General features: G+C 38.7%; 1 protein-coding gene across 3 annotated transcripts in view; it reads left to right on the top strand.

Moving 5' to 3' along the window:
• Positions 1–1,142: 1,142 nt before the first annotated feature.
• LOC121889601 (F-box/WD repeat-containing protein 7-like) overlaps positions 1,143–25,236 on the top strand; it is a 39,808-nt gene continuing 15,714 nt past the window's right edge. Inside the window, exons 1-6 of one of the 3 annotated variants that reach the window (XM_042401682.1) lie at positions 1,143–1,368; positions 2,063–2,619; positions 22,665–22,747; positions 23,360–23,495; positions 24,705–24,839; positions 24,963–25,086. In XM_042401682.1, coding sequence (XP_042257616.1) covers positions 2,131–2,619; positions 22,665–22,747; positions 23,360–23,495; positions 24,705–24,839; positions 24,963–25,086 — 967 coding nt within the window. In that variant the 5' untranslated portion in view covers positions 1,143–1,368; positions 2,063–2,130. Of the gene's footprint in view, positions 1,369–2,062; positions 2,620–9,349; positions 9,537–18,716; positions 19,076–22,664; positions 22,748–23,359; positions 23,496–24,704; positions 24,840–24,962; positions 25,087–25,236 lie in introns of those variants that run through there. The other 2 variants (XM_042401684.1, XM_042401683.1) reach the window with 2 other exon arrangements.

Genomic DNA, 25,236 nt, shown 5'->3' with positions numbered 1-25,236 from the left:
GAAATGACTAAATGAAAAACTATTGAGAGTTGGTTTCTGTTTAAACATTGGACAGTAAATCTGGAAAACATCTGTATAAAACTACATTTAGGGTTATTTCAAGTTGAACTCAGGGAAGTTGCACAAGTGTGACAGTATGGACGTTTTGCCCTTAGTAATACATACTCAAGAAGTTTACAAGCAGGAAAACCATTAAAAAAAAACACTTTTGCCATCCATGTTATCAAAAATATAAATTTTTCACCTGCATTAATTCAAACCTTTTCTTGAGATGTCAGTAATCAATTAGGACAATAGAGTGGAGTCGTCGTTGTCATCGTCCCCCCCCCCCAGCCAGATTTGTACTCTTATATGTGGACAAAGCTTTGTTTTTACATTTGCCCTTAAACTGATTATATATAATATTCAGTTAATGATCAGCTACACCATGATTTTCATACATTTTTATTACATGTTTCATAATAATTGTATTACTATTTTGATATGAGTTTATAATAATTGAATATCAATGACTTTATATCCTGTCCTGCCACTAATAAAACTACTCTACTTGCTAAAAGTGTATTTTAAACTGAGTTTTATCGCAAAAGCCTGCTTAACCTGGAATTTAGATATTTATTTATTTTCAGATTTTTACTCTTATTTGTGGACAGAGTACTGATTTTGCATTTGCCCTTTCGGGTCTCAGTTCATTTTAAAAAATTGATTGATATAATAATTGTTCTGCTCTATACAAAACATATTTTTTAAAGTTGTCTCTTATATTTTTATTCATCAAACGGATGAAATGAGAAGAGTCAACCCTGATGTGGTGGTATGTGATTTTCACAAGTATGCTAATGTTTTTTAAAATATTGAAATTATTTATTTCTTTTTCTTGTCTGAATGTTCCTTGTTTTGTAGCGTTTCACAGAAATTCAGAAAACAATATTTGTATATTTGTAACCAATTCCACATACAGTTTTTAAGCTTATAAGCTAATGATCAGCTACACCATGATGTCCATATATAACATGTTTTATAATAGTTTCATCGGTATTTTTTTGAGTTAATAATAATAAAATATTGATAACTTAATATGCTACGGTGCCATCATTACCCGCGTAAATAAAGCGAGTGACGTCATCAAAATGCGCCAAACAAAGCTCCATGTGCAGGAGGAGGAAAAATACACCCAAAATGAACCGAAGAAAGTTTTAGTCTGTTTTTAACTTGTGATGATTTTTTTTTTTTTAACCAAGTTGTTGAAGTTGAATATAAAGCCGTCTAGTTGTATTTCGAGCTGAAGTACCGAAGCGGCTGTGAAAGAAATAAAGAAAAAGAAGAAATCCCGGCGTTTAAAGTTTAAAGACCAGAGGAGGTTTAAAGGTCAGTCCGGTTTAATTTACAACTTTTGTCTTTTTTTTAAGAATGCATAAATTGCTATTTATATTTTAGAAACGTTTTACTACAGTAGATGTTACATTACTTCAGTTAGATACTGGGACATCACTACAAGCTAACAACCGTTGACTTTAGACAATAAACTTCTAACATTACAAAGCAACATCTAGTATCGTAAGCGTTCATCTTAATAAACACTATATGAGTTTCTGTAGTTGTATCGGTCAGCCAACTTAATTATGTCATTTATTCGTTGATTTAACCTTTGTTTACACTTCGAAGAACACAAAGAGGAATAGTATTTTACCAGCGTGTCAGGCAGTGGTGGAAGGAGTATTCAGATTCTTTACTTAAGTAAAAGTATCAATAAAAACAATGTAAAATTACTCCATTACAAGTAAAAGTCATGCGTGAAAAATCCCACTTAAGTAAAAGTACATAAATATTATGAGCTTGATGTAGTTAAAGTATTGCAGTAAAAGTAGTGGTTTGGTCCCACTGACTGCTTGTTTTTTCATCTCGTAAAATAACGGATACATGAATTATCATCTGCTGACATTTTATCTACCAAACATCTAATCGATTAATCAAGAAAATAATCAACAGATGAATCAATATTGAAAATAATTATTAGTTGCAGCTCTTTCTCATCATTATTATTCATGTTGTGTCTTCTCAGGATGCTTCTTTGCTTCTCTCTCTCTGCTGTGTGAGGAACTAAAGAGGAAACGGAGGACTGAGGAAAAGATGGAGGGTGAACTTCGAGCAAGGAGAGAAGAGGAGGAGGATGAGGAGGAGAGAGAAATGATGAAGGTAAGCAGCAAAGACTCAGCTAGAAGAGATCTGATTGATGGACACACCCCGATCTCCGCCTCCTCCTCCTTCGACTCCTCTCCTTACCTCTCTACCTCCATCCGCCAAGGAAGAGGAGGAGGAGGCGAGGAGGACGGAGAGGAAGATGAGGTCAGAGTCGCCATAGTCACTATCGAGGATGATTCTTGCCTGTCGGAGCCTTTCGGCACTGCACACCTTGAAACGGCCAGTCAGATCACAAGGGTGGAGGATGGAGGAGGCAGAACGGAGGAAAAGGGAAGAGAGGAAGGAAAGAGGCAGGGAGCAGAGGAGGAAAAGGAAGAGGAGGATGAAGAGAGTGATGAAAGAGAGGAGGAGGAGGAGAATGAGGAGGAGGAGGAGGACCTAGAGGTGACGTCGCCATTTCATCACCTGCTGAGCCAGGTAGGACCGCTCCCTCTATTTTTTGTCCAGACTTTTTCAAGTCTTAAAACAAAACGTACATACCCATATGAACATTGAAATCATTCCTCCTGTTCATACTGACGATTAGAAGATCCCTTCATAATGCACTTACACTTACAAAATCCACAGTCCTCCTGTGCAAAAATGTCTTTAAAAGTTTATCTGAAGTTTTTTTTGTAAGTTTTTTATTGTGAATAACGATGGGTACAAAACAGGTGAGGTCACAGTAAGTACAGGAACACATAAACAACCAAGAAAGATAACAGATGGTAAGACAACAAAGTGGGATAAGACAAAGAAAGGAATATAAGATCTCTGATGAGAGCAAGTAGATGGATGTGTGTTGCGTTGACCAGGGATGGGAGTTGGGTTTTTGAGGGTTAAATGAACAAAGATAGTAACATTCATGCACAAATACATGCGGACATACTGGATACACAAACATATACACATAGTGCATGCATGCATACATTCCTCCTCCCTAATATGTGGGGTAAAAATAAATAAAGTAAAGCACTAATAAGCAATTAAATCAGTCAATTGATTCAACTGATCTCGTACGAGTGAGTGAGTGTGAATCGGATATTAGCTTCAGTTTATCAAAGGTCCAACGTATGTATGCAAAAATGCTCCCCGCAAGTCAAAATCCAGGGCTTCAACCTTCTCTGAAAACTCTGTTTGTAAAGTTACCTCTACTTCCTCCTCGCGATGACATCAGATTGTTCGCACATGCCCACAAATGGCCGTCCATTGGTTGTCTTTGCTACTGAGGTTGTTGACGTTGTCCTACTCACATATTTCAGATCAGATTCTGGCTCGAACACGTACAGATATATTTGAGAAGTTGATATTTTGAGTAAAGTAGTCGATTAATTGATTAGCTGCCAATATTAATATAATTGCCAACTATTTTGATAATTGTTTAATCGCTTGGAGTCATTTTTTAAGAAAAACAGTCCAAATTCTGTCATTCAGCCTCTCAAATGTGAATATTTTCTGGTTTCTTTAGTCTTCAATGACAGTAAAGTGAATATCTTTGGGTTGTGGACAAAATAAGGACGTCATCTTGGGCTTTGGGAAACAGTGATCGACATTTTCACCATTTTCTGACGTTTTATAAACCAAACAACTAATTGATACAATTGATAGATTAGTCGATAATGAAAATAATCTGTAGTTGCAGCCCTCTGGAGTCGGAGGAAGGGCCAGTATAAGATAAATAAGGAGTTTTTAACTGGAAATCATACAAAGATATTCCAGTAGAGCCCCAGAATATAAATACACACCAGGAAATTTGCATGATATGTCCCCTGTGAATAAAGGGGAATAATTAGAGAATGTATGTGAGTATTGTATTCAGACAGTGAAAGTGGAAGAAGTTCACACCAAACTATCACTGATTCCCTGAACATGACTGGAGGCAGAAATATGAAGAATTTGTCCCCGTTTACTCTCATCTGCTGACAGGATGATCTTTGTTTTTGAACTGTCTGACAGCAGCCAGCAGGTGGCGTCAGTCCACACTTTATCTCCTCACTGTGAACGAGAAACAAAACACACACACACACACTCACACGGAGGCTGAAACAAGCACAACAGCTGGCTCAGAAATGCTTTGTGTGGTCTTGTGTGTTTTGTGTTTGTGGTGTTCAGGTACCAGCCGACGACGTCAGCGTCTGTGTGTGTGGCATTCAGGTGCCATTGTGTCTCCTGTTTTGTTGTCTTTATAAACAAGCTGAACACCAACTGCTGCGACTGTGTGTGTGTGTGTGTGTGTGTGTGTGTGTAAGAATACTGCAGCAATATAGAGTCATTTAAGTGTTTCTTTTCCTGCAGTAATGAATCACTTTAAACTGTAAATATGTTTTTGAGTATTCATTTCAAAAATGCGTTTTTAAAAAACTAAACGCACAAGAATTTGTTAATTAAAAGTATGACTGTAAATACAGTTGTTTTGGCTCGTTTGTAGATAAAAAAATAATTATAATCATTGTTATTTTAAAGGATAGACTCACAATTTGTCACATCTGTCTTAAAACAGCAGTCAGGTGTCCATATGAACAGTGAAAGAGGTTTTCCTCGCTGTAATCATTCCTCCTGTTCATACTGGATATTAAAAGATCCTTCAAATGTGTTTTCAATGGAAGTGATGGAGGCCAAAATCCACAGTCATTTAAAAGTCTCTGTGAAGCTTATATTCAGCTTCAGCAGTCTGAGTTAGTCATATCAAGTGGATATTTGACACATTTACAGTCTTTTTAGCATCAAATTCCCTCTTTGTGTTTCCTCGGACAGTGTTTCTCTGTTGAGCTGCAGTGGAAGTATAGTAACAAAAAGAGGAACTTTGGCACTAAAAAAACTGTAACGTTGAAAGATATCTACTTGATTTGACTCATTTGGACGCTGAAGCTTCATATTAGCTTCAGACAAACTTTGAAATACATTTTTACTCAGAAGGAGGACTGTGGATTTTGTCCTCCATCACTTCCTTTGTAAGGTCATTATGAAGGGATCTTCTAATGATCAGTATGAACAGGAGGAATGATTACAGCAGGAAAAACAGGTTTCACTGTTCATTTGGGCTCCTGACTGTTGTTTTAAGACAAACTTGTGTAAAAACTGTGAACTTATCCTTTTAAAATCACCCACCTCCCTTAGAGACAGAGATATTCACTAAATGTAAAAATTGCAGTGACACAAAATTTTGCATCCCTGCCCGTAATTTTGTGACAGGCTTAGTAAATATCCGCCACTGTCACACACACACACACACACACACACACACACACACACACACACACACACACAGAGACAGTAGATTTATACAGGAATGTGCAGCAGTGAACATTCCTCAGATTCCTCCCATAACTCATAGCTCCATCAGGATCATGGGATATGAAGTCTGCTCCCATGGGAACTGTTAGATTAACACACACACACACACACACACACACACACACACACACACACACACACATCACATACATACATACACACACACGGTGTCATAGCATGATGGGACACCTGCTGATTGATTTAGGTCCAGTTCTGCACTTCTTTTTACGACCACTAGAGGCAGTGTGGTGGTTTTGATTCAATTGCAGCACATGAAAGTAGATTTTTGAAGATCAGATTTGTTGATGTGTTTGTTCGTGTGTGTGTGTGTGTGTGTGTGTGTGTGTGTCAGTCAGTGAGACAGAAAAACTAGGGCACTAATCTGGTGAGAACAGTCTTTAATCTAAGAGCTTTTTTCTAGATTACCACACATATAGGAGATTATACACACACACACATACAGAGGAATTAATGATAATAATAATAATAATAATAATAATACTACAGTGTCTCAGTCTGTTTGATAATTCCCTTATATGTTACAGTCTCTCCATCTTTCTGTCTTTAACTGAAACACATGACCTCTGCGTGTTGTTAACACACACACACACACACACACACTGATCATGCTAGGGTCAGATGACTGGTGTGAATAGAAGCACATTAGAGCTGCAGCGGTATGTCTGGTATGTGGACACACATTTCATTTAATTTCAGTTTCTCTCTCTCTCTCTTGTGTTGTGTCCTAAATGAGGTGTTTCGTCTGAACTCTGTTAGTTTCTGGGAATCAGGAAGGAAATGATGAACCTGAACATGTCACGGCTTGTTTCCTGTCAGAGGAGGTCAAGTCCAGGAAGTGAACGCCACATGACACGCTTTGGCCCGTGAAGATTTATCTCCATAGACATAAAATCCTGAGCGTGTCGGCTAATTTTTATGTAATTCATGTGTCCGGAGAGTTTTCTGATCCAGCCAGAGAAGAACATGTGTGAATGTGGAAAAAAAAAATGTGGAAGCCTCAAGTTATGTGTTGTTGTTGTCCGACCACATTGGAAATCAATCGTAGGCCTAAACGAGAATTCAAACAAATATTATCCAGGAAGTTCAGTTTAGCTTCTTTTCTACTACGGAAACCTAACGATCCGTAATCCAGTATGTTTTTGAGACTAGAACGTTTCAGATATACGCTAGTAGGCAACTCCGTATGTCCATCATCACTTAATCTGTTTGGTTGGTGAGTGTGGCGAGAACAATACAGTCATACCGCTAATGTAGAGTTTCTTTTACATAAAGATAATTTGATTTTTTTGTCGTAGTTTTTGGTCACGATTGGCTACTTGTTATGTTAGAAATGTTACATGATTTTGAACGTGGGGACACTACCGGAACGTTACTGGGAATCGTAATTAAGGACGTACTCCCCAACAACGCACGCAATCCACAGGTTACCTTGAGAAATGCAGAACACATGTTAGACGTTCCCGATCAGAACATGTTTTGTGTAATGAAACTAGAGCTGCAGCAATTATTCTATCAGTTAATCAACAATTATTTTGATAATCATTTCATTGTTTTGAGTCATTTTTAAGAAAAAAATGCTGAAATTCTTTCATTCCAGTCTCTGAAATGTGAATATTTTCTGGTCTCTTTAGTCCGCTATGACATTAAACTGAATATCTTTGAGTTGTGGGCTGTTGGTCGGGACAAACAAGACATTTGAGGACGTCATCTGGGACTTTGGGAAAACAGTGATTGACATTTTTCACCATTTTCTGACATTTTATAAACCAAACAACTAATCGATAAATCAAGAAAATTCTCAACAGATGAATGGATAATGAAAATAATCGTTGGTTGAAGCCCAAACGTCCAATCTAAACGTATCCAAGCACATGCTTCACATAGACGGTATAAAAATATGGACGTAGTTACCGTGACGTCACCTGTTGGTTTCTGAAGAGCGGTTCAGATGCTCAAAGCGAGCCGCTCCGGCTGTCGCCATCTTGGCGGTGCGTGACGCTGCATAACTCCCAGCCAATCAAAAATGGGCAAAGAGGCGGGCCGAATGGCTGAAACAAGCCACCTAGCGGCTGGCGGACCTGTCACTCAAAGCAGCCATGTCCTTCATTATGCATAACTTTACGGCTTAAAAAAACTTAAACAGGTGAGTTATAAAAAAATTCACCCCCGTACAGTTGTCATGAAACAGGAAATTAACTTTAGAAACCTAAAGCGTTTTTTGTACCAGGCTGTAAACATGTTTACTTCTGTTGTAAAGTTGGACATTTTAACATGGGGGTCTATGGGGATTGACTCGCTTTTGAAGCCTCAAGTGGTCATTCAAGGAACTGCAGTTTTTGGCACTTCTGCATTGGCTTCGTTTTACAGCCCCGGAGGTTTCCGCTTGGTCCTGCATTACTAATCACAGTGTTTGCCATGTTGCGAACCAGCTGTTGCATTCCTTTCCCCCTTATGAGTACCTGGAACTTAGATTTAGTGCCACCTCCCTGAGCAGCGCCAAAATTTAGTTTCAGGAACTCACATCCACCCGAAAACAGTGGAACAGTGTGTTCAAAGGCTCATCAGACGCCAAAACAGCAGTTCGTAACAAACAAGGTTTTACTTTCCTCTTTGCTGGTTTTCTGTGGCTGACTTGCTCTTCTGCACTTTTTCACGCAGAGCTGATGTCTGTCTGAACACTTCCCAAAGTTTATTTCCATTATTAATCAGTCTGCTGACTATTTTCCGATTGAATCGTTTCCTATTATTTTACAGCAAGTGTCATTTTACTTTGCAACAAAATCTGTGGATGAAATAAGCAGACAGTGAATTAAAAGTAGCTGCAACTAGCATTTATTGTCATTATTGGCCGTCACACCCGAGGAGATATACTCAAATCACTTTCTCTGTTTCCTTACTGTCTCTTGTTTTTAATCCACACATACCTGAACACACCCTCGTACCCTCTATGTGTGTGTGTGTGTGTGTATGTGCGCGAGGTCACATTCCAGCCAGTCAAGTCCGCCACACTGATCTCGCCGAGTCAGCACACACACATTCCTGTAGCTGCGGCAGCATTCCTGGAGTCTTCTGCTCGTCAGCAGGACGGAGGTTTGAACCTGCGACCTTCTGGTTTCAGCGTCGTCTCTTTGGGTCTGAAGTGTAATTAACAACCAGCTCGATGGAGACGAATAATTAAGCCTTCAGTCTTTAACCTGCTTCACTTGTTACGTTTTCATCTACATTTAGCTTCAACTGAACATGAGCCTGACGTTACATATTTAAAACATTTAGTATCTCTTCTGTAAAGCTCAAACATAAAACTGAAACTTGCTGCGTCGGTGATGCTGCGTCAACTTTTTTGGCCTTTGACCCCTTAAAATAAAGCAAAGTCCACCTGGGACCCCTCGTCACATGTTGCATCGTCTATCAATTAAATGGAAGAGGACTTTTTTTGTTTTATTTGGACAACTTTTAGAGGTTTGAGGAGATAAAATAAAGTAATTCACAACTGTTTTGCATGCTGGAAATATGTTTTATTCCGTATCCTGTCCTGTCAATCCGGTTCTTCTCCAGTTGGAGAAATATTAATAGAGAACCGAAGTGAAACCAGAACATCCGAGTTCTGTTCCTGAAGTGAGAAAACCTCACTGACATTCATAACTCTGCTATTAACTACAAATCCAGTCTTGAACAGAACCTTTCTCAACAGTATGTCGTGTGTCTCGCTTCATATGTTTAGAGTTTTCTGATTTTAATAGAATAAATAGGGCGCCTGTGCTCGAATGTGATTGGCCGACGCAGCGTCTTACTGGATGATGTCACGTTGCAGCAAAAGTTGAGCCACATTCAACTTTCTTTTTTTTTTTGCCAGACGACAGGCTGCTGAAAGATAGAAAGCAGGTCAGACAGACAGGTGTGCTCAAACTTATCAGCCTAACCACTCTGTCAGCATCATCACCGTGGCAACCGGACAGCACCGGGTTCCTATTGGTGGGTTGCAAGAAGCGGCAGCAGGCGGCTCTGTTCCACTGACCTGCAGAGGACACAATGAGGAACAGGTGCTCTGCTGTCCTGTCTACACACACACACACACACACACACACACACACACACACACACACACACACACACACACACACACACACAGTGTTTTACAGTGTGTAATGCGACACTTGAAGAATGCCAGTAAAAACCTTCAGTTTCCAGTCGTTCTCGCGCTCCCCCGCTCTGTTTTTCTTTCTCTTTAGTTCCCAGCTGCAACTACAGCTGCTACAATAAGTCAATTAATCAATTAGCTGATTGACAGAAAATTAATCTGCAACTATTTTGATAATCAATTGATCATTTGAGTCATTTTTTTAAGCAAAAACAACTTCTGGCAGCTCTGGAGGGTATGTAAACAAACAGTAGCAGCAGGATTTCACTTCTTTTTCTCATTATTTACTTGAAATGTCAACTTATCAAATACATCCGTTCATGTTCGAACCCAAATCTGATCTGAAATATGAGCGTGAACAACATATTGAACAACCGTAGCAACACAGACTACACTACTAGTCGTTCTTGCGCTACCCTGCGTTGTTTTTCTTTCTCTGAGTTCCCGTCTGTAGAGCTGCAACAATTAGTTGATTATTTGATTTGAGTGAATAAATCTGCAGCTATTCTGATAATAGAACAACAGTTTTAGTCATTTTTTTAAAGCAAAAAAGCTAAAATTGTCTCCGTTCCAGCTTCTCGAATGTGATGATTTGAAGCTTTTCTTTGTCATACATGATAATAAACTGAATATGATTAGATTTCAGACTGTTGATCAGGTAAAACATGACATTTGAAGATGTTATAACTGACATTTTTCACTGTTTTCTGACATTTTATACACATAAACTTGATTGATCGAGAAAATAATCGGTGGATTTAAAAGTGAAGGATATCCATCAAAATTTCTGGAGCCCAAAGTGACGTGTTCACATTGCTTGTTTTCTCCAATGAAAACCTAAAGATATTGAGTTTAATATCAGAAGAAAAGCTGCAAATCCTCTGGAATAAACACTGGAACAAAGAAATATTTGGCATTTTCGCCATCTTCTGCTTGAAAAATGGCTGAATTGACAAACTTCGTCCTCACATACAGTATTTATTTCACTATTTCTTTCCTGTCTTTATTTCGTGCATTTTCTTTTTTCTATGAATCTTCATTTTTCGTTCCTTGTATTCTTTCTTCCTTTCTTATGAATCCTGATTGCAAACACTGACTCTCGATTTCTCCCCTGAGAACGATTGCAGCTCAGACACACACATACAGCTGCTCATTAAAATATACATGAGCACTAAGTCCCTTACATCCCTGCAACACTCCCTGCATTCATTATTGATCAACACACGCTCCGCTCTGCAGCCGTTGTGTTTATTTGCTTTTTAAAGCACCTGTTGTTTGCTGCATTGCACCGCTGTAATCTGTCCCACCGGACACACGTCCTGTCGACTCAGTCGTTAGTCTGAGGGCACGTCGCCTCTAAACTGTCAAACCATGTTGAGTTCATGGATGAAGTGTTGCTGCAGGTCTGTGTGTCGGTATGTCTGAAACTTAAAGAGAAAAACTGAGTTAATTCTCCAGTCTGTTTGGACTGGGTTGGACTGTTCTCGTGTGTTTATTTTAGGTCAGATCAGGTTTGAAACTTTGCACCCATGAAGACCTCTAATAAACAGCAAGATGTCTCGATATAAGATCATGTCCACACTAAGCTGGCTAAGTTCGTAAATATGTATCTCTTTTTCTCTCTGTTTTGGCCGTCCATCCAGACAAAAATTACACTTTTCTCCCCCGAAAATAGAGTATGTAAATCTGAAAACGCCGTCAGATCGGTGACAAAACAGATGGTGGCATTAGCGCGGCGTTTCATTGGAAGAGGAAGAAGAGGAAACACGACAATGGCGGACGGCTTCATGCGAGTGTTGTTCTCTTTATTGTCTACTTTGATAGCTAGCTTAGAGTTATACGTAGCTATCTAAACTATTGTAATCCACTCGCAATAAACTAAATGTCAGGAAGCCGCTGGTTTTCGCTGGTTTTCTGTGGCTGAACTGCTCGTCTGTCCTCCACACATGCCCAGAAGGAGGAGAGTTCCTCTTTTTGGGAGTTTTAATGTGGACGACTTAATGTAAACAGAGTCAAAGAAAACGTGTTCAGTTAACGTCACCATTAAAACCATTAACTCGGCTTTATTCACCAAACGTTTTGGGCTATCTCGCCTTCATCAGGGTGGTGTCTGAGGCCGCTTCCATTTCCCTTTACATACATACAATCATGATAAATACCATCAAATATCATAATCAATACTTTCTTCAAAGGCAGAAAAAGGTTTTAAGAAAAATTAGGTTGCAGCCTCATCATTCAAAGTAGCATTCTGAAGAAATTAATCCCTCTATGGTTGACCTTAAGGCTGTTTTTTTGATTGATTGATTAGTTGTTTGGTTTATAAAATGTCAAAGATGAAAATGTCGATCACTAAAGCCCAAGATGACGTCATCAACTGTCTTGTTTTGTCCACAACCCAAAGATATTCAGTTTACTGTCAGAGGACTAAAGAAACCAGAAAACATTCACAATTAAGAAGCTGGAACTGGAGAATTTCAGTATTTTTTCTTTAAGAAATGACTCAAAACAATTAATCAGTTATCAAAATAGTTGGCGATTACTTTCTGTCGATCGACTAATTGATGAATGCTTGCAGCCGAGCCAAGTTTGAACGCCAAGAGAAACACCGACAAAGAGAGTGAACATTATCATGCTGTCTTAGAAGCTGGTAACTAGGGCTGCAGTCAACCAAAGAAAATCTTGGTCAACGAAAATCGTACATAATCTTCAACTAATCGATTATACGTTCAGTAAACGTTGAGTACAGTTAGACCCGGCAGTCTCCGTCAGGTTGGGCGAGTTCAAAGTTGTGAAAACAACGGGGGTGTTTTGAATACACCCCCGTTGTTTTCACAGGTAATTTGTTAGTCTGTCCCTCCCGCCGCAGGAAATAATGGATTAATCCTGGAAAGCTGTTGATGTAGCACTTTTCTCCTTATGAAAATAACACGGAGATTATTCGACCAATGAGAATTTAGTCGGACGAGAGCATATCGACCAACTAATCGACCAGCAGACTACAGCCCTACTGGTGACCTGTAATTATTGCTGTTGGTTGTTTATGTGTCCGATGTGGACAATTAAAAGTATAAGAGTCGGTTTCTACTCTACTCAGCACATTCAGTCATATACACAGACAGACAGAGAGATGAAACATCATCTGCTGAAAATCAATCTTTCACACATTCCTCTGATCCTCACTCGCTCTCTCTCTGTGTATTGATTCTTCACACACTTGTAGGCTAATCCAGCTAGCGCACACACACACACACACACACACACACACACACACACACACACAAAGGCCACATCTGCCTCGGTCTTTGAAGTGGTTTTCTCTGTTTCCAGTGCCTGACAGTAGTTAGCTGCGAGGATAAAAACAAACACAAGTGTACGTATATATTTCCTCCATATGCACTGAAGCGGTTGTCACTTTCAAACATGTTTCTTTATCCTCACACTCTCTCTGATGGGGAATACACACACACACACACACACATGCACACAGTATGTCCTCAAGTGTGGGAAAGAGTCAGCTGTTTTAATGCACAACACACACACGAGTTTCAGGTTTTACAAGGCCATCAGAGGGAAAGACTCAGTGGGTTTGCATACCAGAGAGAGTTTTAAAAGATGAATGGGACGGAGTGAAAACAGATCAAAAAGAGACGGAGGTTCAGAGTTACAAAGAAACATGTGAGTGAGTAGAGAAAGAAAGCCTTTATGCAGTCTCTTTTTTTTTTTTTTTACTATTTAATTATAACAGTTGTGTGGAAGCCTCGAGCAGCCATGATTGTAAGGCTGCAACTAACAATTATTGTCATTATTGATTAATGTGCCTGTCTATAAAACATCAGAAAACAGTGAAAAAGAGTAAGTAGTAAAGTAATATGATTATTTTTTTAAAGGAATAATATGCAAATGTATAAATATTTGCTTTTTTCACACTTTTAACCAGTTAGATAATGATGGGATATTTCTGGCGATTTTCTATATTTTTCTTGTTGTCAACAAATCCCATAAAAACACTAAATAGATCTACATTGATCGACTAACACGTATTGTGTGTGTATCCAAAGCCTGATATATCTTATTCCTCTGTGCCGTAAACCTCTGTTATTTTCCAAAAACACACGTCAGTGAGCCACACGGCTGCACTGGATGACATTTTCCTTCATTACCATGATGACACACTCGTTTATTTTGACTCACACACCGTCCTGCTGCCAGAGATACACACTAGAGCACCAAATGTGGATTCATCCGCCGCTGAAAATAGTCCCAAACAAATGCACTATTTCCTCCTGTTTGTTTGATTAAAAACGACTTTTTAACTGTTCCTAAATTGTACGGAAGTCAAGAGCTTGCATTTTTTAACATTATTTTTCATCGTTATCTTGATACAATGAGCTAAACCTTGGTGTTATTCTGTATTTTTTCTTATTGTCAACAAATCCCATGAAAAGACCAAAACAAGCATTAAGTCAGTCTGTGTCTGTGGCATAAATCTTTACAAAAGGGTGACAAAAACATACCTTCATTTAAGAACAATAGTGATTTCCATAATCATTAAGTTTATTTTTATGTATGAAAAGAAAACGTCTGCTTTTGACTTCCATACATTTTAGATTTCTTTTAAAAATACTCCCCAGATCTCAAATGTCCTGTTATTCTATTATATTATTTTTATAAATATAGTGAAAAACTAAACAAACTTTTACTTTCTGTTAATATTTGAAAATTCTAAAATCATATTTCCCTACCTAGTTTGGCATCTATATCATCAGATGGATTTGACTTCATTCTTTATGCTAAATGTCTTTTTTTTGTAACATAAAAATTTGTTTTGCAAATACAGGATGTTTGAAGTAAATTGGGAGGAACGACCAGAGGGTTGGAAGGATGAAAAAACATAAAAAAGATGTAAATTAGAAGCAGAAAGAGGGAGATGTTAAATTCAGATTTATGACAATATGGACTGAGTGGGATGAAGGAGGAGAAAGAAAAGAGGTAGGAATTAGTACCAGACGTAAAGAAAAGAAAAGAGGAATGGAGAAAGTGTTGCAACAGAAAGGAACGATGACGAAGAGAAGAAGAAGAAGAAGAAGAAGAAGAAGAGAATCAGAAACAGAAAAAGGGGAGATGGAAGGGAAGTCTGAGGCATTATGGGATTGATCAGTGATAGAAGCTGACACACAGAGAGAAATTTTCAGATTAACAGGCTTAAAGGTTAAAGGTCATCTGGGCCCTGATTGGACGGGGTGGGGATGGAAAAAGCCAGGGGGCGGGGTCAAAGCAGGTCAGGTGAATGACAGCTGGTGAAGCTGACGAAAGGTGTGTTTGTAGGATAAACATGTACACAATGTAAAAAATGAATACTCTTTTCATTATGGATTTTATTTCTTATTTAATATTTTATGAATCTTAGTTTTCAGCAGTTTAATGTTGCTTTCACACCGGCAGTTTACTTCTAATCTGGGAGAAATTCAGCCTAAATTAAATTTAATTGAACTGTATCCAAGTCAACCTGAACATAAGTCTGGTGATTTTCTATATTGTTCTTGTTCTTCTCATTATTACTTGTAGATACAGACTTTGTTCATCACATGAGCTCTTCTGGTAATTTTCCTCTAGTGTGAGTCCAGCTTACATCTTTGGATCGGAATGCATTATTTATACTGAAAGGTGTTTCCAATATGCAGTTTTTCATACATTGAGGTACAAAATATTAGAAACACCTGTCAAAATGATACAATCCTGTGCAACCACCGTCACAAACACCTCTCCGACTCTGTGTCAACAGAAACTGAACGTTTGACGCTTCACGCAGAGACGGTTTTGATGGCTACGGGGCTGTTGCGTCGGATTACATTATCTCCACAGGTGTTTGTGTTTTTCTGGACGCTAAGTTTATATCGCAGCTTCTCTCTCACGCACTCGTCTGAACATGTGAAGGAAAATCTGCTCGAGGTTTCTGTTTGATGTGTTGGATCCTGATTTCTCATTGAAATGACTTGAGCAGAATGTGCGTCGGTGGGTTTTCTGTCGTCGCTGTGTTGACAACTTGAGGCCTGTGGGTAAAGACAGAAAAAGGGAAAACAGGTAGAGGCAGGAGAGAAACAAACAAGAGGGAGGGGGTTGAACAGGTGAGAGAGGTGGGGGTGTTGTATGTTTTGTCTCTCCAGGCTCTTGGGTGAAGGTTTGACCTCCCAAATTATCCCCCGCCACCTCCCAACACTACCTAATGTACAGAGAGCCTGTGGGAGTTTCAGTGTGACGACCTCAAAGGTCAATCAGCTGTGAGAAAGCGGCGACCTCTAACAACCCCCCTACTGGGTGTCTGTGTGAGTGTGTTTGTGTGTGAGACTATGTGTGTGTGTGTACATGCAAGCACTGTATGGGCGCATGTTGTATTTATTTGTTGTTGTGACAATTTTAAATTAGACCCTTTTACTCGTCTGTCTTAATTAGGGCGATATTAGCTTATCACATATATATATATCAGTAGCCAAGTTTCCAATCAAATGTAACACTAATTTTAAAATTAGCAAAATGCTAATTAATGCTTGTTTCTATCCACTACTGTTGAATGTGAATATCAGGACATAAACAGTTGGTGGCACTAATTCTCCCGTCGGTGTCATTAATTTCTCAATACACCAACTTTTCTACCTCAGCCAAGATTACAAAATGTTCTTTAAAGAAATCACAAAGTGAAATACCACAAATATCTCAATATATATATTTTTTGATTTTCAGCGTTTTCACTTGCGTCGTTTTTTTATGCTCAAAATGAAAATACGAATAAAAACAAGTGGATGGAAACACTTCATATTGACGTATGTGTCTGCAGATAAGTAACAAGGAGTTGCAACACAGAAATACCAAAGATATGTTTGGTAATTTATAAACGGTGTCACTGTTGCATAGTTTCCCACCAAGGAGTACTGACAGGTTTATTTTTTTTTTAAAGATGTGTTTTTTGGGTATTTTTTCCCTTTAATGCAGAGCTGATAGTGGAGGTGCAGACAGGAAACAAGGATTTGAACCCAGGGGTGTTGTGGTCAATTCTTTGATAACCAAATTTAAAGGATTCTTATTCAGTTCAATTCAATTCACTTTAGTTCAATACTTTATCACCATCGCAACAAATTGATTGGAATTTGGTGCAGCACAGTCCATACACATATAATTCCTTTGAAACTCAATAATGATAAAAAATACACAAATAAAAGGTAAAAACACTGCATTAAAATGTTTTTTTATGTGTTTTTGTAAAAGAAAATTATAATAATAAGAATTGATGTCAGATTTTTAAAACTCCAAACACTGAATACTGAAATTGGTATCAGCCTCTAAAGATCTGTATTGATCGGACTACCTTCTTGTTAAGGCTCTGATCCCCCGGGGTTGCAGTCTTGTTAACAGCTGCTGTTTGAGTTGCTCAATTAGCTATTGATTGGAGCTCACTGATCAGTGCTGATAGTGGAGATTTCTGACTGTCTGGCTGCTGTGTTCGAGGTTTCTCATCAGACTTGAGGCAGCTCTGACGGTGATAATGATCCTGCTTTTCAGGTTCAACGATACGTAAGAAAAATCAACCTAATACACCAGAATATTTATGTTGACATCACATCCAGATGTTTCCAGCTGTGTAAATCTGTGCTACAGTTTTCTTCAACAATCACCAACATATACACCAATATCAATATACCAGGATATTGTTGTTGTAAACATGTTAAACCACAAACACTTGTTAATTAACTGATTTATTTAACCGCTTTGGGGCTCTGGCAAACGTGTAGCAAACTGTTTTTATTTACACATCCACCAACATCATTTAAACCAGTGTTCATGTAAAAATATTGATCAGTACAGCTTTAAATATAAGCCAAACTTCTCAAATGTGTTAGTGGTTTAATGTATTTACAGTAAAAACAAGCCAAAATAGAAATATCAGAATCAGAAACAGGTTTATTGCAAGGTAGGTTTACATTTGCCTTTGTGTTGTGGTGCATAACACTCAAAAAATAGAAGGTAGCCATTGAGAACCAACCGGGATTTCAATGTTGATTTCTAGTTGAAAACTGGGTGATGTTTGGACTGAATGTCTAAGACCTCTTTTTGCCCTCTGCTAAAATGCGGTTACAACATCGTCGTGTCACAAAACACTAATTTGTTTAATCATTTTGATAATTTGTTTAGTTGTAGCTGGAAAGAGAGATGATATTGATCAATGTGAAGGTATTTCTTCATATTGCACTGGTAGGTTAAATGTGGTCTACACAAAGACGTAATTTCAATGCATTTAATGTTTCATATAAATGTCATAAATACGGAAATATATAGCAGGGGTGCAACCGAATCCGAATACAGTATTCGGAAAAGCACAAATAGTGGGTATTTATGAATATTTTTTGCGTACAAATATTTCAAAAAATATTTGTTTTCGGGAAGTGGTCAGCGCAGTCGTCTGTGGTCTAAGAGACCGGGGTTCGAGACCTGGTGTGGGAACCCTCCTTCGCTAGACCATATTTCATCGGGATTTGCAATAGTGAAAACTTTCATCCTCTACAATGTGCAAATGATAGCCTGTCGTCATTGTGGAGCTTAACTACGAACTGCATCCAAATTTCTCAGTTGAAAGCCAGTATTGCAAATCCTGGTGTAAAATACAGTGTAAATGTGAACGTTTAATCAGCGTCTTAAAATAGTCGGTGAAAAAAAACTTTCAGCCGTTTTTTAAAACGTTTTTTCAACAGGAAAATGCTTACTGGGTAAGAGAAAACAAAAGTACCTGTACAAAGTAAGAGAGAAATACCACTACACGAACGATAGGTGATATAACTACGAATAAAAATTTACAATTAGAATGTAAAAAATATCGTAAATATAGTGAAAATAAATTGGAAGTGAAAAGAGCTATGTATATATACTCAGTTGTACTTCAAGCCAATTAAGTGACTTTTGACACCTTTGTGCTCCCATATAAACTCCAACGTTTAATTGGATATGTTTTCCACATAACTGTGAACTTTAATCAGAATCTGCTGCTTCCTGTTCGCGCCGCGCTCACGCCCCTCTCCACCCGGCTCCACCCCTCTCTCTCTGTCCGCATTCCTCCCTCTCTCCCCCGGCAGAGAGAGTGAGGCATGTCCCTGCGTGTTCCTGCTGGAGGTCGAGTCACACCGAGGCAGAGAGAGAGAGAGGAGAGAGAGTGTCAGTCTCCTCCTGAAGCACGGATCGATTTATGCTCCTCATCGATTCACTGATTGACTGGATGGATCATCGACGTCACGCTCACTATTAGTGATATCCCTCTTCTGGAGTTGTTGACATTCCCGTCATAAATTTTGCTTTTAGTTGTAATATCTTCACGTTTCTCGGACTACCGGGAGGGTTTCTACCTACCGGGGTGCAGCCATGGGTTTCTACGGCACCTTGAAGCTCATCTTCTACAAAGTGAGTATTGATTATAGGAGTGTTGATCGATAGGCTGACGTCAACAGCTGCGGTTTGAAATCCGTTTTGAGTTTTTGTTGAATGCTGTCGTGCAGGAATTGAAGGTTGTCAGGCTCGTACACCGGGATGACAAGGCGTTTCTCTCTCTTACATGCCTCGGTAGTGTGTGTGTGTATATATATATATATGTGTGTGTGTGTGCGCGCGCGTGTGCGTGCGTGCGTGTGTGTGGACCACTGCGGAACCGGGAGACTCATTTCATGTCCATCCTCTGTCTTCCTCTCCTTCCTTTATCTTCCTCTCTCTCTCTGATATGATTATTGATTATAGATCAGCCTCAGTAGTGTGTAGTGTTGTGTAGGCAGGGCTAGTAAAGGTTTGAATCACTGCTCAACTGCTGTAAACTGCATAATTTTGGGTCAGATGTGCTTTGTACATGTGAATAAAACAGCAGAAATTAATTAAAATCTCACAAAACATTAGTATCTAATGCTTGATCATCTTCATAGCTTTAGGGAAATTACATTATTGTGTCCCTACAGTGTAAAAACACAAATAAACGAGGGATAATATACAGCCAAGCTGCTGTAAACTGCATTTTTGGGAACATATATGGTGAATTAAGTAGCAAACATCAATGGCAGGTAATAATAATCTGGAAGAAGCCCTGCTATCCACTGCTTGATAATCCTAATAGTTTCAAGAAATTGACATTTTTGCTTCTCTACACTGTGTAAATGCTGTAAACTGCATTACTGGAGTCAAATATGGTATATAAAACTGCAAAAATCAATATATATCAATTAAAATCAGACAAAACTTTAGTATCCAGTGCTTGTTCATCTGTGTTTGCCTCCCTACACTGTGAAAACACAAAAGAAGGGATACTACAAAGGAACAGCTGCTGTCTTTGGGGTCAAACATGGTGTATAAAAGCAAAAATCCTTGAAAATTAATTGACATCAAGCAAAACTTCGGTATCTAACACTTGTTCATCTTTACAGCTACAAACCTCAAGATCAAAGAAATTGTCATTTCTGCTTTCTTACACAGGAAAACACAGATTATGGATTACAGATTATTACACAAAGGTCACTGTAAAGTCACAGTATATTCACTACAGATTATAAGAAACACACCATAAGTCATTATAGCATTATTACTTAGATGCTACGGCTTCAAAATGTAAAAAGATACAGTGAGATCACTGCATATCATTCTGTTTATACTTACTGGCAGTTTAAGGGTTTGAATCTGTGTTGAACCTGCTGTAAACTGCATGTTTTTGGTCAAATATGGTTTATTACAGGCAAATAAAGCAGCAAAAATCTATAAAAATGATTTAGAAATGTACATTTTCTGCTTCCCTGCACTATTAAAAACAGATTAAAGTGGGACATTATTGCCTGCGAGTCACCATAAGGTCACCATATGTCCACTCCAGATTATCATAGACACACCATGAGTCACTTAAGTCATATTTTAGAGATGTTACAGCTACAAAATGTTAAAAAAAAGGTACAATGAGGTCACTGTAAATGACCTATTACATATCATAGACTCACTGTAAGTCATTAAAGTAGAAATCAATCAAAAAGTATCATTATTAACTTATTTTACAGATCAAACATTCATATACAGATGTGTTTTTTCTTGTGAGATGTCTTGTGTTGTGAAAAATTCTGGTTTAAACCAGTAAACACGGCTTTTTTTTTTTTTTTTTTTTTTGGTTGCTCTTCACCCCCGAGTGAAGTTTTTCTTTTTCGGCTTTAATGAGTTCCACACAGACGCGACATCTGTTATTAAAAGCCAGTGACATTAAAAAAAAAAAAAAAAAAGTCAGAAAATGAAAAGCAGATTATGAGTTTAGGCTAAAGCTCAGAGCTGAAAATCACAGCCGTATGTTGTGATTTTTTTTTTTTTTTTTTTTCTGTGAGTAGAAAGATTGCAGGCTTGTGGGTTAAATTCCGTCTTTACTGACGATCTTCTGGCGTTTTTTTTAATTTTTTTTATTATCCTGTATAGTGACACAGATTTGTAACACTGCAGCCAGATAAAGCTGTGATTCATAGAAAGATGCCAAGAGGAGGAAGGACACACACACATGCTGTCCAGTACATCTCCAGCCTCCAGTGTGTGTGTGTGTGTGTGTGTGTGTGTGTGTGTGTGTGCAGCAGCCTGTTAGCGCGTGCTGCTCTATTTTAGACCAGTGCTGCACCGGCGACATTCCTCCGATTTTCTGCATTCCTGCGTTCATTCACTGAGAGACACAGAGAGAGGAAAGAGATAGAAGGCTGATTCAGACCTCTGAGTTGTTGCGTTCGTGTTACTTCACAGCGTAGGTGTTTTCAGTGTCGCTGTAGTTTAGATAAAGGGCCGCAGCTTATCTGTATATCTATATAAATGTTATCAATTACACATGGGGTTTTATTTTTTTGTTTTTTTGTTTGTGACCACAGTTCATGTGCCTCATATCAACATAAAATCCAGCTGTAAAACACATTCACGTTGGCTATTTTCTCTTTTGTTAGTCGACACAATAGCTAGAAGTAGTTAAACCCGCAATGACTGAATTTTTTTTTTCGGCCACTAGTTTTCAGCACAAACAAGTAGTGAACACAACACTGACACATCATCGGCTTTTAAGCTGATATGTTGAACTTGTTAGCAAACAAGTTGCTTATTTTCCACATCAAGCAACATTATCGTTCACGTGGAGTCGTGTTTCTGTCCACCTGGTGAATGTAAGTCCAATATTCACTCTCTTTTAGCTCTGTTTTAGTTCTCTACCAACTCCTGAGGGAAATATCTGGCTCTTTAGCTGCTAAATGCTCCACTATGTTCACCAGCTAGTCTACAGCTAACTGTGTCTGTTTGGTGCTGAGCAGGTAGTGTACAGTGGCTTTTTTAGACCTTTTTGTCTGAAAACAGCTGCCTGCTGCGGCCAACAACAAGGCTATAAGAGCTTTGTGAGTGAACCAGAACAGTAAAAGTTGCAGCCGGACAGATAAATAACGAGCTGAAACTCGCTATGAAGCTCCGTAAGGCCGAGAGGAGCTGCAGAGTCGCTGATAATTCTCTGTAGGCTCATCACTACGAGCCACAACCAACACATTACACACTGACAGATCAGACGTTATTATTATGAAAAGAATCAGTTACAGCTACTTAAACATTTGTTATTTTGATAGACGCTGATGTGTAAGTCTGCTTCCAACGACCTGTACACATGTGCGTCGATCAACATCCACATGTTGCCATTTTTCCATCACTACATATCTGAGTCTAAACAGATTCTGTTATTAATCCTGCCAACAAAACTCCCAACTGGTTCGGTTGTTTGTACAACTGGGAAACAGCCGTCAACGAGCACGACACCAGACCTTTTTGAATCTCTGACAAACGAGACTCTGGTGGTAATGCACATAAAGTTAACAAAAACGTAACAGGAAGTTAAATCAAAACACAATGAAGCTACTCGGCTGAATAATATAAATGCGTTATAGAAGTAGCAGTCTGACACATTATCGTCTCTCACTGTGTCTGTTTCTTCTTTCTGTGTCTCTTGTCAACGTCTCTCGAACACCAGATGAAGAGGAAGTTGGATCACGGTCCAGACGGCCGGCCGTTCCCTTCGGGGAAGAAACACTGCAAAGGCAACGGATACCTCAGGTCAGTCACGCGTTTCAACACGAGTCTCAGAAACATGATTGTCACTCTGAGTTGACAGAAAAAGAATGTAAGTTACAAGTTAACAGTTGTAGAAATTTGAGTAAATAATTGAAATAGTTCAATGTTTCTTTCAGCTGAACTTAATCTGAATGTTTACGCTTTACGACAGTTAATAACAGAAGTCTGTGTTATTCACCTAAACTACATTTAGTTTAATGAAATAAACTACATTAACTAACATTATCCTCTTTAATATTCATTTTTGGATATTAGTTGTTAGCCAACAGCTAACTAGAACAACTTAACTTCTAAACAGCGAAGGAACATAACTACATTTTAAACTAATGCTGTGAAAAACAACAATGTACAACACAGTCAAGAGGAGACGTGAAAGAAGTCACGTATCACCACGACTGTAGTCTGTGCTCCCTGATAATTAGCATTCTGTTCACAAAATCTGATAGAAAAACTAAAAACAAATGTTTAAATGTGGTAAAACTGATTCTTCTGGATGTCTTTCTGATATATTATATAATATACATTTTTTATTAGTTATTTTGGACTACAAAAGAAGTTTTGATGATGCTAACTATGCTTTCTTTCTCTCTTCAGTCCTTCCAGTCTGGTTCAGGCCACGCCCACCACGTTCGGCGACCTGCGGCTGGCCAATGGGCATTCGTCTCAGCGGCGGCGCGTCACCTCCGGCCCGCCTCCTTCTGGTCTGCAGGACTGGCTTCACGTCTTCCAGGTCAGCACACGATAACACAAGTTTTCTTCCTTATACTAGAAGACTAAAGCTAACGAACTCCACGCTGAAACACACCAACGATGCTGCTTCTTTATTTAAATGTCGTCTACATGATACGTTAGCTTCAGTTTTTTAGGAGGATATGTATGTAGCCATCATGTGGATATTTAAGATGTCGTTTACAGGGTTCCTGTTTTAAAACGAGTAAGCTGGAAACTAGAGCTGCAAAGATCAACAGAAAATTAATCGCCAACTATTATGATAATCCAAAAAATTCAAAAAAAAAAATGCTAAAATTCTCTGGTTCCAGCATCTTAATTATGAATATTTTCTGGTTCCTTTTAGTCCTTAATGATAATAAACTGAATATCTTTGGGTTTTGGACTGTTAGTTGGGAAAAAATAAGATATTTTAGGTTGCATCTTCGCTATAATCATGAAAATAATCATTAGTTGCAGCCTCAGTTAGCTAGCTACAGCTGAAAAAATTGACAGTCGCTGCATCTTTTTACTTCTGTGTAAAATCGAATTGTTTAAAAAAAAATCCCCAAAAATTTCAAGTTGTATATCTGCAACAGTCATCGTAAACTGCATATCTGTACAGGAACAGAAAGTTTGACAGGCATAGCAACAGTAACTAAGGAGAGTTACACTGTATTTTCTGTTAATTAACTGCTAATTATCCCACATTATATAACATGTTTCATAGCAGATATTTGTAGTGGTTAGTGAGTCCAAACTACAACCAGTTAAGATTTCTTACCAAGACAACAATAATACACACACACACACACACACACACACACACATACTACTGTCCTGCAGCACGGTAAAATGCAGCCGCGTTGCATTTTGGGTAATCTGTGTGTGTGTGTGTGTGTGTGTGTGTGTTTTCCGCTTGCTGCACGTAAACACAGAGCTGGTAGAGGAGCGCTGCCTCCAAGCTGTTCTTATGTAACTAATAAAAAACATACAAGTAAAAGTAAACACACACACACACACACACACACAGATTCAGATGAAAAACACGGACGTCTCTTGTTGCCCGAGGAGGAAGTTAAAACTATTTCAGAAATACCTTGAAACACCCAAATGGAAAAACACACAAACACACACCTACAAAGTCAGACACAAACAGGAAAACACACTCAAACAGAGATGTTAAGTTTCTCTCTTCCTCTTCTTCTTCCTCCCTTTCCCTCCTCTGCAGACGTGGAGCGGTCCCGAGAGGCTATTGGCTCTGGATGAGTTGATTGACAGGTGTGAAACCAGTCAGGTGAAGCACATGATGCAGGTCATCGAGCCCCAGTTCCAGAGAGACTTCATATCCTTGCTGCCCAAAGAGGTACAAAAAAAAACCAACACACATAAAACAAACATTTTCATGCTTAAAACTCTTTCAAGTCCAAAATCTGCCCTGAAATGTTGACAGAACAGATAAATATATTGAACATGTGTGTGTTTGCAGCTGGCTCTGTACGTGTTGACCTTCCTGGCTCCCGGCGACCTGCTTCAGGCCGCTCAGACCTGCAGGTACTGGAGGATCCTGGCTGAGGACAACCTGCTGTGGAGGGAGAAGTGCCGCGAGGAAGGTAAAGAAACATACAAATACGCTAAATACACAGTCTACAAGGTACTGGTTTTACTGGTGTCTTATCTGGTTTTTTGTCTCCTTTTTTAATTTCTCTTCTTTTTGGGCTTCTTTTATCTGTCTCTGTTTAATTAATATAGTAATTGAATAT

Source organism: Thunnus maccoyii, chromosome 22 (genome assembly GCF_910596095.1).
Source record: "Thunnus maccoyii chromosome 22, fThuMac1.1, whole genome shotgun sequence".
Taxonomy (NCBI): Eukaryota; Metazoa; Chordata; class Actinopteri; order Scombriformes; family Scombridae; genus Thunnus; species Thunnus maccoyii.
The sequence above is the reverse complement of the archived record's forward strand: the minus strand, read 5'-3'. Positions and strand labels throughout refer to the sequence as shown.